Source organism: Augochlora pura, chromosome 2, assembly GCF_028453695.1.
Source record: "Augochlora pura isolate Apur16 chromosome 2, APUR_v2.2.1, whole genome shotgun sequence".
NCBI lineage: Eukaryota > Metazoa > Arthropoda > Insecta > Hymenoptera > Halictidae > Augochlora > Augochlora pura.
Genome location: NC_135773.1, coordinates 3,412,677 through 3,428,212, shown reverse-complemented (window position 1 = coordinate 3,428,212; position 15,536 = coordinate 3,412,677). Strand labels below are relative to the sequence as shown.

The 15,536-nt window shown below is 38.4% G+C and overlaps 2 protein-coding genes across 6 annotated transcripts in view; both read left to right on the top strand.

The window, feature by feature from the left end:
* LOC144477396 (uncharacterized) overlaps nucleotides 1-8,709 on the top strand; it is a 49,035-nt gene extending 40,326 nt beyond the window's left edge. The window contains exons 4-8 of the mRNA XM_078195145.1: nucleotides 141-436; nucleotides 2,211-2,509; nucleotides 3,768-3,951; nucleotides 4,215-4,393; nucleotides 4,842-8,709. Of these exons, the coding sequence (XP_078051271.1) occupies nucleotides 141-436; nucleotides 2,211-2,509; nucleotides 3,768-3,951; nucleotides 4,215-4,393; nucleotides 4,842-5,292 (1,409 nt within the window). The 3' untranslated portion in view covers nucleotides 5,293-8,709. The remainder of the gene's footprint in view (nucleotides 1-140; nucleotides 437-2,210; nucleotides 2,510-3,767; nucleotides 3,952-4,214; nucleotides 4,394-4,841) is intronic.
* A 467-nt stretch (nucleotides 8,710-9,176) lies between these two features.
* Nucleotides 9,177-15,536, top strand: part of LOC144475197 (lateral signaling target protein 2 homolog) — a 54,386-nt gene continuing 48,026 nt past the window's right edge. For all 5 annotated transcript variants that reach the window (XM_078190871.1, XM_078190861.1, XM_078190851.1 and 2 more), the window contains exon 1: nucleotides 9,177-9,498. In XM_078190871.1, the coding sequence (XP_078046997.1) occupies nucleotides 9,463-9,498 (36 nt within the window). In that variant the 5' untranslated portion in view covers nucleotides 9,177-9,462. The remainder of the gene's footprint in view (nucleotides 9,499-15,536) is intronic.

The window sequence follows — 15,536 nt, the reverse complement described above, 5'->3', positions numbered from 1 at the left end:
TGAATTTATTTAGCAACTTCCTGCAGAAGCACGTTTACGTTTCCAGTAATAAGATGGCTAGAGATTTGAAACCGGCAATATTTCGATTTATCAATTGATTACAATGTGTTTCTGGAACTGATCTGCGTTTTGTTCGACAGCGGACGGAATTCTGAATCCTCAACAAACACTGCCACCCGCCCTGCCACCGAAGAGTCCACGCCTGGTTCCCGTTCCGCAGCGGCGCACGATTTCAGGGCCGCCGAGCAGTACCGGCGGAGATCAGCTGCAGACAAAATTACGTCGGCTGCTAAATACCGACAGCAAGGAGAATGTGTTTTTCCCGGACGGCCCGTCGCAGTCCGTCTTGCAGCCGAACGGTATACCGCAAGAGGAGAAATTCCGGTACTCGCCGGGGAGCTTGTCGCCGAATTTTCGTGACGAAGACCGTGGAAAGGTGTGCATACGAAAATGTTCACTCTTCTACTGTATGGCGATGGTATCTGATATGAGACCCGATTTTTTTAAAGTCATGATATTCGGTTGAAAACACTTTTACTGAAGGTAGATACATGTTTAAAAAAATATCAGGGCAAGTCTTCATATTAGGCAACTTTACTGTACATCACCAGCAACCGCTGTTAGAAATAGAGTAGAATTGTAAATGATAGGGCCGCAGTATGCGAGAACTAAAGAAAAAAATTAGCAATTAAATTTCTTATACGAAATTATTTACAATATACGAATGGAAATGTTGTCACATCAAATTGCAACTGTCTTGTGAACGAATGTCAATCGGAGAATTTCTTTTTAAGTCTTTGTAGTTCAAAGTGTTTCCTCCCTTTTGTGTCAGAATTCTCTATAACACTGTATAATTCAGTCATATTTTCATGAGTTATGAATATGTAATTATTAGAGCAAGTATAGTGAAGAGAAGTTGAAAGATACGATCTCGGCATAAAAAGTTCCCTTGCAGCGTGTTCATCCTTTGATGTTATCCAAATTGCATGTAGAATGTGTTTTATATAATTACAACTACAGAAGTCATGTAATATGTTTACATGAATCACCCTGTATATGTTCTTGCTTGACTTGATCAAGATATTTTGTAGAAAATTACAACTGGCAATATGAGACATCTCGAGTAAAAAGTAAATACTTTATTTTTATGATTTGTAAAATCGTTTAACTTCTTCTCGCCAAAGTGTCATTTATTCGTACCAAATCAGTCTTTAATAAACTATTAGAATAAATATTTGTTTATTTTTGTAACTGTAATCCGCAGCGTGATTGCGGTTTTATTGACTCGTAAATGAAGTGAGTTAATATCAGTCGTTCTTGTTGCTAATTTTACAAAATGCTTACGCGCATTACATCCTCGTGCGACTCATACGTGCCCGCACTCATGGCCAATGAATGGTAACTATCGAAGAGACACAAGGGAGGAAGCGCAGTTAGGAACCGGAAGTTGTAGATACACGCGTTCGCGAGTAGAACACGGAAGCCATAACATATTCCTTCACTGTGTCGGACACGTGTTTAGCATAATCGATAGAATCGTCACGAAACGTGTAATGGCCACTTTAATAAATCTACCTCTCGAATCTAAATTTACGGAAGACATGCTTTTCTCGTATGTTCCACCGTTAGCCTTGTAACAGTTCCCGACACTTGCATGGTCGCTTAAAGTAGCATAAAAAACTAATACAATTTATTGCACCGTATTTCTGTGATCGATGCGAAATCGATATCATTTCCCCGCTATCTACTGCACCGAATTAAAGAACTGGAACAGCGTGCAATATTTCCTAGGCGTTCTGGACAATACTTTCTGGAAGGTTTCATTGTGTCGGCTCTTCAGCTTCCTGATTAGTATTTACAATGCTTGACATTAAAAAGTCAATGAAATGCAATATAATATAGTTAATATCAGTAAAAAGAAGAGTGCAATGACATCGATATACTTCTGTAAAAAACGAATTGCCCAATATTAGAGTATTGATAAATAATTCAAAAGGGCCTCTGTAATTATTAAACTGCGTATTTTATGCATTTATGATGGAGATGGGTCATTATATGATTCAAGGGATTACTAAAGACATTTGAGAATGTCGAGGTAATATTCTCAAGTTATAGATGCATACAGATTCGCAGTCCATTAATTATTTTAAGTGACTAAAATAGGATCGTAAATTTGAAGAAACTATTTCAAAGTTTTGATCTGTTTACAGCACTGTTTGCAGCAAGACGCCCGCTTCAAATTTGGCCGGAGTAATTCACACTCGCACACATCCGGTCGGGCCGGAAGAAAGTCCGCCAGCTCGCCTTCGGTGGACACAACGGTTTGCCACAAATCTTTGCCTGACCTCCACACGAGCACACGACGAAGAGCGTCCCTGTCGCCTCGTGCATCGACGAAATCGACCAAGCCATCGGGGCACCATCAATCTTCGAACAATTGCCCGGATTGTGAAACTAGTTCAGATTATTCGGAGCACAGTTTCAAGCGGGACGCTGTCTGCTACCGGAGGTATACGGACACATTATCGCGCATATTTTCGACGGATTAATCTATCATAGATTCACATAAACTAGATAACGTTCGCGTCATATCAGGGTCGGCTAACTATTGATTATTTCGTAACTATTTTTGTAATTGATTATGAAAAGTAATCATAGTCACTAATCAGAAATTAAATCAGTAATGAACTAATAAAACCTGCCTGGATTACATTTCGTAATCTGTGACCATTGTATTGATATTATAGTAACATTATATAAATAATTTCGTACATTAAAAAGATTCTCCTGCGATCGTAATCAATGGGTTACAAATGTTTACGCAATGTTAAGTCATAAACTAAGTACTTTTTTCGCTACGTTTCTTGTTAACAAAGTAGACGTCTCCTAGGTAATTATGCAATTCCCAAGGTTTTCAACTATCTTTTTTCCATCTAGTCGGGTAGTCCAGTTTTCCCAGAGCCGCTGATGCAAGGTCTCAAATTATAATTAAATGTAAATTGCATTATCTCCGGACTAATTGATGGAAACAATAAGTTATCTCGTTTGCAACTAGTTTCATTGTAATCAAAATGAAATGAAAACTTAATTATACGATAGCAAAGCTTGTAATTTAGTGTTCGTATTTTCGCAATTTAGTTAGGGCACGTCGGGAGTATCTGTTCACTGCGAGAGGTCAATTTTAGATTGCGTTTAAAGTGTTCATTAACGCGTATAATACAGGAGTTTATTTCTAGGGTTATAAAGTCTCTAATGTTGAATTGGAACAGAGAAACTGTCCAACGCAAATAGAATTGAGATAGTCCATAGAATCCCGAGGGGAGTCCAAGAGACTTCACAACCTATATTTCCGTCTGTCCTTCTGTCCCAATGCTCGAGACACGACTGCTTTAGCTACCATTCGATTTTACGACCTCACTACATATAGCTTCGACATCGAAACTACACAGGGCTTCAATAATTTCAGTCAATGTGACATGCCTGCGAGTTATTGCGCTATAAAAATTGCTAGAACTATGGACGTGTTCTTTTGTATGGAGACATGTGAATTTTAGATCCTCAGACGCTTCGCGTTGGGTAACAATGATATAAGACTTTCATTGTTAAACATAAAATAGAATGATTGCTAGTAAAAATATGAACATATTAATTTTAACCGATCTAAAATCGGTTTTAGAATTTAACAGTATTTAAATAAAAACGACAAATCCTAGTATAACATGTTTAAAATAAGATATAAATATTTAGTAATAAATAATGTGTTTTAGTTCCAGGCACATTCGACGCTCGTTAGGTTCCGGTGGTGGCGACGCGAGTAGCGTACTGTCGTCCGGAGGTCGTACGCAAAAATCATCAGGGTCCAGCAAATTAAGTCATGGAGCGACTGCGAGGGATTCCGGAGGATCATCCGGTCATTGTACTCATCGCAGTGAACCGCCACCGATAGTACAAGTACACTCAAATTATAAACAAAATCGTGTCAAGGCTTGAAGCGTAGAAACACTTGTATCAGAGTACTAGATTGATAAGAGCACCGAAATAGTAGAGTCTCTCATTGAAAGTTATTAACAATCCTTTTATGGTAGATATTTTTCCAAGGACGATGCAAGTGTACTCTGCTTCATGTGATACACGCTGCCCGACACGGCCTTAAGTGAAAATTTATTCTTATATTTTATATTAAAATTATTAAATTTATTGTAATATTTTTGTAGGACTGTTGGAGTCATATACGTCGAGACAGTGGTGCATCTACCCAACACTCGACAGAAAAAGAACGTTCGAGAAAAGGTAGTTACGCTAACGGTACCCCACTTTCTGTTGTGAGACACTATAGTCCTGACTCTGAAAGTAGCAACAGTCAAACGGATTATAGTCCGACGTGCAATTCGAGGTATGCATAAACACGATTAGTCTGTATTTGTTAATACGTTCGAAATTGTATTATTATGTATTGTTAACATTTTACAATGAATAAACCTGAACACTTTCGCTACCTAAAACATACTAACAAGCTCTTGAATCGTATCGCTATATCTAAAAGAAAATTACAATTAACTTTTTACTAATAATCTCAAACGAAATTATTAGGTTACGTTTACCACTTAGCTGCGTCGATATATTTTAAAGATAAATTCTATATTCCAAGAAATATTTTTGTTGTAAGATGATAAATTGCTATTTCCTTACGACGTGTATACACGCCGTAGGCAGCTAAGAGGTTAAATGATTGATCTATGAATGAAATTCTGTAGAGACGAGTAATGCGACTTTGACTAATGCGTTGATTAGAACAATTAAACTACGATTGGTTGCAGAAATTGAATGTCTCAATGTTTCAGGTTTTCCGACGGCTGGAAGGAAGGTCGAGGTCGACCAATTCTGAGATCGAAGTCGGACATCAGTGATCGTTATTGGCGTCAAGATAACGGTCGATCCAACAAAGTACCTGCTCGGCCTCCTCGGTCGACTACTCAGCTCGAAAACTTTTTTAACCGATTGGGTTTAGATTCGGAGAATTATCAGCGTATCACGGAACCAGACTCGAAAACATCGTCTCCGGTATTTTTTGATAGCGTTAGTTCCGTCGACTCGGCGTTAGGTCTTTATTCGTGGGTTGGTAATAATCAGACAAATCAGAGTGGTCAATGGCAGAACAATAATTGTAGCGTCGGCATGGGCAACGACGATTGCAATCAGCGAGTTAGTGATCCACCGAGCATCGTCGAACGCAACGCTCGTATCATTAAATGGCTCTGTCAGTGCCGAAAAGTGCAGTTTGGGTATAGTTAAACAACGAGTTTGCGAAACGGACAATCTATCCTCCGGTCTGGGTAGCGTGCATTCCAGTCGACAAAATGTTTAGAGGATTTTCATCTTGCCAACGATAGTTTTGATGCGTCGCAAAAAAACTATGCCTTACATTTATCATTTCACTAGCGAAGGATAGTAACGTTGATAACATTCTTCTCTTGCTTCGTTGAGTTACTAATGCTACGCGTGGTAGCATCCTTAATTTATGGTTTCCTAATTGCAAGAAGAACATGTGCCATTTACTTTATCAATTGTTTGTTATGCATTTCTGTTGTGTCCTTAATTTTAAATTGTCACTAATGATTTTTAGTGTGAAATCAATTGTTTTCTGTCGGTATGTTCTTGTCAAAATTTGTACATAGATCTAACAGACAGCGTGAACTGTCTGATATTTTACAGTCATGTAAAATTTTTACCTGTTTGAATAGTTTTGTTTCCTAGGGAGTAAATTTATTGTATATTAGTTACGTTAATGTTACAACGAGTTTATCATACATGAATTAAATGCGCTCCGCATTTGTGGTTTATTGAGCATGGAGACGTTTATGTATAAAGAAATTAAATTTTATTGGAATGTTTTACTTTAAGATAATTGCGGCATATTGAATTGTACGTTAGTCATTGCTAAATTTCGATATTCTAAATTACATAGCAGAGATGCCTTTAAAATACATGGCACCTGCGTGTTTTTTATGTTAAGGAAAAAGTTGCTCTTTCATTGCTCGAGCCACACATTTCAAAGTTTCATTTTATTAAGTGATCAGAGTAATTCGACATTGAAACTCATGATGCATTACAACTTTTTCTTGTTCAGTAGGAATTGATATCATAGTGTTAAAATTGTATCGAAAGTCAAAGATTTGTTTAACAATGCAAAGTAACTTGCTGTGTTTACATTAGAGTTCTTAACGTAGTAGCGTTAGTCCCATTTCATTAATGTTTTTTCTCTTTCTCAATGAATCTATTAAAACTTGTATTGATCTGTATTTTAGAAATGCAAACACCACTGGTACAAAAGAACGAATGTGATTTACCGAATTTTGAAGAATTTTTCTGTGTAAGAATGTTTGCAAATGGAATTTGTATAAGGAATTTGAAGGAGTTTTCATGTTGGTGTTTTTATACCTTATAAATCTTGTTAGATGCAGTTGCGTTCAATTGTTGCAAAATTATTTTGGATTCGATATTGTTTGAAAATTCATACGATATTGCTACTTGTGCTTTCTATTAAGAAATATTTACTTGATGCCTTTATTAACTTTAAGCTGTTTTTACAAATTCGAGAAACGATGTAACTCACTCGACTCAAATATCGGAAAGTATTCTTATATTTTCGATATTTTATTCATTCTAAATGTCTACTTTGTGCCTAAACAGTTAGGAAAGAATTTTATTTTCGTAGGAAATTACTTCTGATTGTTTAATATATCATTGATAATGCTTAATGTTTTAACGACAGAGTTGATTAGAATTCTGTGTGTATTTTAGAAAATTTAATATCGGTTAAGTATTAGAAGATACTTAAGTCTCGATTCGTCGTATTTAATAAGTAAGTATTAAAACGATACTTAAGTGATATCTTGTATTGTAGGACATTTAAATTGAATACAATTGCGAAAACAATACTACAAAGAGACGAAAACATGTAATTTATAAGAAAACGTATTATTCATTTATTGCTTAAAAAAGAAAAAAAACAAAACAATGTTTCCTGACATATTTCAACGTGCAATAATACAGATAATTCACTTAGATGTTTCTTATTTTAGGTGATACTTACTAGATCATATTACTCGATATATTTTACCTATTGTGTGGCAATCAATTACGGATATAATTAATTACAACTTTGAATGTTTGTAACAGACAAATTGTTAATTGATTCAAGTATTTTAACAAAAGAAGAAAAAAGAGAATTCGTGTAATATAATGCAACAAGAAGTTACTCAACTACTCTCATTTCAAGTGATATAGATGTCTTAGATAAATAGTGATTCGCGCAGATTCTATGTACGAGAGGCGTGGTAGTGCATTACAATTAAAAATACAAAGAGTTGAAACGACTACTTACGGTAGTAAAACCTTGAATTTTTCGAGCAAAATGTATAGTAATGCTTGTATTGAACACTAGATGTTTCTGTAGTTACATAACCAGTATTTACGGTAACACATACAGTTTTTGACAGAAATATTATAGGGAGTGTAACCGAAATTACGAGGGTTGTTACAGCAGCCGGTCGCAAAGTGTTATTGCACAAAGAGATGAGCATAATATATATATATATATATACATATATATGTGCTCCTGAGAAACATTTTGCTTATAACTTTTTGAGCTATGCACTGTTTATTGCTGGTGTAATTGAAAAACTGTTCGATAAAATTTACTTACACGAACGTGTCTCTATTTCCAAAAATTGCAGATTTTTGCCTTGTATAAAAAAAGAAAGAAGAATTCTTAATATATTTTTACTAGCGATAGTGATTTATGTCTCGATGATTTATGATAAGCTGTTCGGGAATTAAATTTTAAAGTCTAGTTACGATTTAAAAATGTTATCGTAGGGTTGTAATGGATATAATGTGAGGCTTTTGCTATCCAAGTGTCCAAATATTGGGATGTTTGAAACGAAATTGTATAAGTATCAGAGTACTTAGAAATTCAGCCCTAAATTGAAAGAGCGGTCGAGTACTCGATATTGTTTTCAAAAAGTTTTAAGCAAAGTAAAACTGACATAAGATTTATGCGTTGCTTCTTGAGAGTACACGCACAAGGTGTGTTCCATTTCTACTCTATTAATATTTAAGACCAACTGCATCGTTGGAGACAATGTTTGTTTGAGCGCGTTGCAAATCTGCCCGACTATGAATTCTTCTTTAGCGGTTCGTCAAAGAAAGCTACTCGTTGCTCGTTACGATAGAAATATACATTCCATTTCGTTGACATGTGTACACAAATCTCAAGAAGTAAAACGAGGTAGTATAAGTTTGCCCTCTTATCATTATCCTTTAATAGGTTTTGTGTTCTGCATTGATGACATTTATTAACCTAATCGAAGGAATTTGTATAACGTTAGACTGCATTCTGTTTTAGCTCATAGTTTATGTGATCAATGTACTTGTATAATAGAATCCATTGTGTTGTCCTTTATCATCATATTGACACGAGGCTTAGACAATTTTACTATTAAGTAGATCTGTTGGAACCTATTTTGTAATTTTAACTGCAAATGTATACTTGAAATATGGAACCTACATATAAATGTGCATAATTTGTGATCCATACTATTTAACATTGTTAAAGTCATACATTTTTAATTGCTTTTTTTATAATCTAGTCACGTAGATCAAAATATGTTAAATTCCGATTAAATATTATTAAATTCCTTCTGTGTATCGCTGGTGCTTTTATTTTATCTTCCTATAGACAATATAAATCTTTAAAATCGGATCTGTCATTCAAATTTCAAATAAACCGCGCGTATCGGAGTACAATTTCTCCGCCATCTAGGGACAGTGATAAGCAATTAAATGGTCAACAGGTTCATCGTTTCGCCGTAGATGTTGCCACAGATCGTTTAAAACGCTGCTCCTAAAAGTGATGTGATCATAATTAAAAACTCAGGGAAATTGAACGGATAACTTTGTAATCATAATCTCCGGAGATGCTATGATAGCGTATAAAAACCACTACAGAGGACCGAACATATAAAATATAAGACGAGAGAAAGAGCTTTCTCGTGTATCGGCGACTCTCGTGCCGTCAGGGGTGGGGCGTAGAACTATTTTGACCGTGGGTGTACGTCACGTCAACCATAATCGTGCTTGGGCGCATGCGTACCGGAGAGCTGCGCCTTTGCAGTCTGTGGTCGTCGTCGTCAGTCAGTCGTACGGACGCGCGATTCACGTTTGACGCGTAGTTTCGGATGCGTGGTTCGAGCGAAATCGACGACGGTTGTACGTTTCACGGTGATACTGGCCGACGAAGGCAACTCCATCGCGTATGCGTTTGATTATTGGTGTCTGGTGGTGGTGACGGTTTCTGGTAAGGTCGCGGTGGCACGTTTCGCTATGTCGCAAGTGCTTTGGCCGCGAGAGGCGCAGTGACGACTCGTCCGTGAGCCTGCCGACATCCTCGACGGCCTTACGATGGAGTCTATCAGAAAATGGTTCTACAGGCCTAAGGTGAGCGCCAGCAAATTCACTAGAACCCTGTCCCCGATACGGCCGTCGCCGATCTCCAGCGCGGCCGGTTCCCGTCGTTTTTCCTTCCCGTGCTTTCTTTTGTCGCGTTCCTCGTCGTGTGGCTTTTAGCTGATCGAACGCGTGCGCTCGTTCTTTTTTCCCCGTCTTCCCCGTTACCGTCTCCCGTCGGACCTGCGCGCTGTTGCCACCTGTTTCGTGAAAATTCGCACGGTTACCCTGAAGTGCTTGGGGCGACGTGTGTTACACCTGCGTGATATGTACGTACGTGCGCACGTATGCACGCTTCATTGATAGGCGCACGGGCCTCGTCGGGTTCGGCCTTGTTTACTACGCAATGTTTCCTCGGTTTTCATCAATTTATCGCCGCCGCCACGCACAAAGAAATCTTCTCGAAATTGCAAGTAACGCTACTCGGTGTGTGTGCAGGCACACTCCTGCGCGTAACTGAATCAGCTGATACGTAATAGAACCGTCGGCGGTTTCCGAGCCTCCGGCACATCGCGAAGCTCTGTTCTCGCAGATTAGCCACGACTTACGGATATTTCTAACTGTCGTAAAACCATTGTGTACTGGGTGAAACATCGGTAAAACCTTCGGAAGATGAAATTTAATCGCTTCCGCGTACCGTTTCTATTGGCACTTTCGGTCGTATGCATCGAAAGCACTAAATGCTCGTAACTGTCAAATGTAAATAGAAGCAAACAATAGGATTCTTATGTGTATTCTTCTGTTAGTACTAGATAACAAATATTGGAGAGTCTTAGGTTTCTAGTATTTATTGGGTAGTTCAGGTATGTCGTTTGTTTTATTAGAAATACTTGCGACAGAAAACAGCCGATGCATCCACCAATGCTTCTCTACCGTTGTCTAAAAATTCACTGTATAAATCGGTGGTTCTCGGGTATAGACTTCCACTTCATTTTATACCTAATTTTATTATCACCGTAAAAGTCAGTCAGCCATCGTACTCCCGTAATTTCGCGTAGAAATCTCAAAAAACACCTGGCCTGTGCTCACTCGAAAGAGTGACGTCTATACTTCCACGCCCTTGAACTTAGCTTTCTCGAAGATCCTATCCTGCTGTGAACATTACGCGATAGAGGAACATTGCTTTTCGCCTTTCGAGATTGGACAAATTTACGAGCGAACCAAGTTTTTCTACGATTCATTTCTGCACGAATTCACGAAGGCAACGTTAATTGTAATCAAAAGCGTGACGCGCGACTTCAACGTTAATCTCTGTCCTGGACTTTCTGTTGATTTACTAGCCATCGCGCTGATCTTTTCAAAAATAAATCCAGCCTTATTACTCGGCACAGATTTTACAACTTCGGTTGTCGTTCGGCTAGCTGTACCTCGATGAATAACATTTCTATCGACGCCTATTTGCGTACCGGGATTACGCTTCCATTTTCCTCGTTCGTGAAAGGCCTTGGACTTGTCCGTTTTGTTCCAAAATCCTTTTTCTTCGAACCGTGACAGGACGCGACGTTCTTCAGGATCATTGTCTCGCCGAGCGTTACAAGTTTCAGGGGATCGGATTTACAGACACAATGCCCTAATTACTACTGGAACGTAATTGAGGAACGCGGCTAGCAGGCGTACATTAACCGTAGTATTTACCTGATCTTCCTAGTAAATATTACACGGCCTTTGCACGTCCTTTGAAGCAGTTCCGGGAAATTCTGTACAACTAGTCTCGGTTCATAAATACTTCGTACTTCAGGTATATACCGGGTATTTGTTTAGAAAACTGCTGGAAAATGCTTGGATATCTTCGAAGTTACGACACGTTACTAAATTGCAACCTCCCCCTTACCATTCATTATACAATAACAAAATGTACGTTTCGCGAGGATGATTTTTATACGCGCGTTTAAATAAACGTAAAGGTCAGGCAAAGACTATATTCCCGAACTTGTTTTCTATTTACAAAGGTACTTTCTCTTTCATTACCGTTGACCTACATCTAAAGTTACACGATTCTGGATACCGTGACGGTTAACCTCAATCCCCCCACCCCCGCCCTGCCGCGCAATGGGATTCCTAGACGAGGCCTCCGCGAAAAGGCAGCAGAATGTAATCACATTTTGTAACGGAACGGTTTTTCCATTGTCCAGGAGGGGCGGAGCACGTATCGGCCGTTAATTAATGCGCGGTGCGTTTCTGTCGCGTAGAATATTTTGTCGTGTTTGTTGCCGGCGATTCGTCGCACGTATCAGGAAAAGATTTTCTGTCGGTGTTCCGCGTCGAACATTTGTCGTCGTCGGTGTAACAGTCGCGACGCGGCGCGCCGCTTGTGAAAACGCGAAGGCAAAATAGACATTCCATCTGTTCCCGATGGGCGCTTTGCTTCCTCATTGCTTCGAACGGCGTGTCTCGTGGTTGCTTTATGAGTCGGGAAATGATGCAGCGCGGTGAATCGAATCGGCTCGGTCTTCCCACCGAACCGATTCCAACCGATTAGCATCTAATGACACGATTAGCGTTTGTGTGGACGCACACTGATGCAAACACGATTTGTGATTGTTTCTTCAGCGGACGTGTTCGGCGGTTCACGATCGCATTGTGTTTTAAAAATATCGTGAACCCGGTTCAAACGGTCATGCTTCTGCAGTTGCCTTTATAGAAATCGTAATTTCTAATATGTAACTTGGAATAGATTTTATTGATATAATTCAACATTAATTTCTAATAAGTAAAATTGGATATTTCGTTATTCATATATTCGTTATCATCATCTCTGCTTTGTCATTATTTTTATATTAATTCGACAGCACTTCTGCAAAATATTCGACGATATAATTTATCCTCTCGCACTTTGTTTAATTTATAGTATCCATTGAAAAGATCTATCATAATCATTTTATGATTCATAAGTACAGGCGTTAAATGTTATAGGTATAATAGATAAAATCTTAAAAATACTTTAAAGAGTAGAATTTTCTAATTGAGAAAACTACTGTACGCGAAAACTTATCCCAATTGTCACCATTAAATTAAATCTCGAGAAATTGAAAGTTAATTATAGTTATCGAAGCTTGTTAGAAATAACTCGGACATAAAAATAGAACAAAGACCATTACTTCGTTTTGCTCGAATCGTGTAATAACAACGAGGAATTTCTTTGTAACGTTGCGTATAGCGCGAGTCATCGCCGATGACCGGTAATATTATATTTATTGGCGGCACGTCGTTCATCGTGGATAAAAGCATCCTCTCCCGAGTCAATATCAAAGCGGGTAGGAGTGGAAACAAGAAGATGAAGTTGTGAAAATTTTAGTACCTTCGTCGGCCACTCTTTAATTGAATATTTAAGTGTACACCTCCCGGCCTATTTTTGGGTTCAACTAGCAGCAAACTTTGTATATGTCTCTAAATATGAACGATAAAAATATCTGCGCTTCCTCTGAATTGATCAATAAACTCCTATAGGATAAAGTTGCAAAACGAACTGGCGCACTTTCACCGTGGGATTAAAATCTTAAGGTGTGAAAATATTTGCCAACTTTCATGCTTTCTTTCATTTTTCTGATGTTTTCTAGGCCACGATTACTCTGTTATAGCAAATCCTTAAACTGAACGCCGGTAGCGAAAACTTCAATCGCCATGATTGGATTCACATCACGGTTTATTACAAATCTATCGCTATATCTGATTTCTGTCATTTTTCCTTGGGTTAAGAATTGTTGGTTAGGAAATTCCGACACGGAAATTTCCTCGGATCGCATTGTGGTTCGCGTTATACTTATTCCAACCGCATTGTATGCCGCTAGGACATCGTACAATATTGCTGCAATTAGTCAGCAAACATGTCTTCTGATAAAGTGCACCTTAAGCGTTACATTTCGCACGTGTACCAGCTAGGAAAATCCGCAGCGGATTCAACAACAAAGCGTGTAATCTGCTGTGGCATCAAATATTGTATCTGTATGCGCAGCGTTAAATTTTCTTAAAAAATGTTCGCTCTAACATTGATTCAAATACTCGCATTAGCGCTGAAAATAGATCTGCGAACACGAGCACGAGAAATCAAAGAATCTGAAAAATATGTAGCAAGGTGGCGTGCAATTATTTGCACAGTATATTCGTCTCGCTCACCGTGTTTATTATAAATGTTTATTTGCGTAGCACGTTACTAGACAGCGATTTATATGCACTTGTGGCAAAGATGAATACGCGCAACTTAAGACTGTGGAAGCCTTAGAAGAATTTTTAACGACATTGTTATATTTCCAATTTCTTGGAATTATTAAAAGGAGAAATACAATTTATTCGACTCTTGTTTTTTGCAATTAATACATGAAATTTTAATTTGGCATAGATATTTTATTCTTAGTTTGGATAAAATATACTCAACCCTGGTGTCTAATTTTCCATTTTGAATTTGGCATTTTTCGATTCAGCAATCTGAGAGTAATCAATATGGAAACAACACCGATATTAATAAAAATGTTATTAAATTATGAATCCTGGCCATCTTTGGTACCAATGAACCATCGTGTTCCATCGCGAGAGGTTGCAAGATTGATCACAAAGCACCCAGGACAGATATTGCCCCTCGATCCCATCTCGCGTCTTTTCCCCATTGAAAATCGGAGAGCCGTGAGCCGGATTCGGTTCGTCAAGCCCAGTTTCCTTCGAGTTTCGTGGTGGCCGAACGGGTTCGGTGCACTCTCGATGGCAGCCTCGCCCGGCCGTGAACGAAAGGTGGTAGTAGCACACTTTTCAAGTTTACCGCGTGCGCGCCGGGAAAGTAAAGATTTCAGTTGGTTACTTTTACGGTGCCTTGACCGTCGTTTTGCCCGCTGTAGTTGGATCAGGTTCAAAACGCGCACACCAGGCCGCGGAAGCGGCAGCAACCCGTCGATCCGATCGATTCGTCTTCGGCGCGCCCCAATCGCCGCCGTTGTCGTTCGTTGAAAATAAACGCGACCGGCCAGTTTTTCTTTTCACCCGGTTACGTCGGGGGTAAACGTTTTCTCGATTGCCCGCCGCCCGACTACCGGTGAAACTCGATCAACGTTCAACTTATTGCTTCCGAGCTGAGGAGACCTCCGTTGATCGATGCCGGGGACCGGCGACTGTCTACGCAGCCATCGCCTTTTAGGAGTACGGTAGTCTCTCGCTCGATGATCGCAGTGTTTCTTTGATCCTTTAATTTCTGTATATTGGCGTTTGAGCTCGTCTTGATTAGGCGTTTAGCTATTCTAATTAATTTGACTAATTTTTAAATTCAATTTGACTAGCCTTTGAAATTCATTTTTATTATAATTTATTTTATATAATTGGTAATTACGTAATTATGTCATTTTAATACTATAATATTCAACGATGTCTCTTGGTGCCTCTCGTCACGTTAGCATATTGTTCTGCATACTTATCTTCGCTTACGTGTTGCACCACATTGTAAACAGCTTTTTTTATTTATTTTTTTATAAGTATATCTACAGTCTGTTACACAGTAGTTATGGCGATACCGTATATTACAATGTGGTTTCGAAAGAGATTTTTTGTCCACCTAGCTTCTTGAATTTCCCTTTCTAGTATAAATGTAGCTATGTATACCGTTAGTACTTTCTTAGTGTCTTCCCTTCGCAGCTTCTGTCGCAATTAGAAGAAGCGTAGAAACCGCCATAATGATCTTTTTACGTGCGGATCGTTTTTCATTCGCGTTTAACTTTGACTGTACACACCGCATAGAAATTTCATTACGCAAACGACGCGTGTTTCACGAACGACACGTGTATTTTCAAACGCGGCTGTCACGTTCCAACTGTGTATTTATTATTTCAACACTCAAAAATTGCTGAACAATGCTCAGACATTCGAAAATAAAGAACGACGGCGATTTACTAAAAATTATGACTATTTATTTGGAAAAATTATAACTATTTATTTAGAAAAATTATAATTTTTTATACGGAAAATTATAACCATTTATTTGAAAAAATTATAACTATTTAGTGGATTCATATATGGATATAATATAATAATTTGAAGAACTTAAAAATACA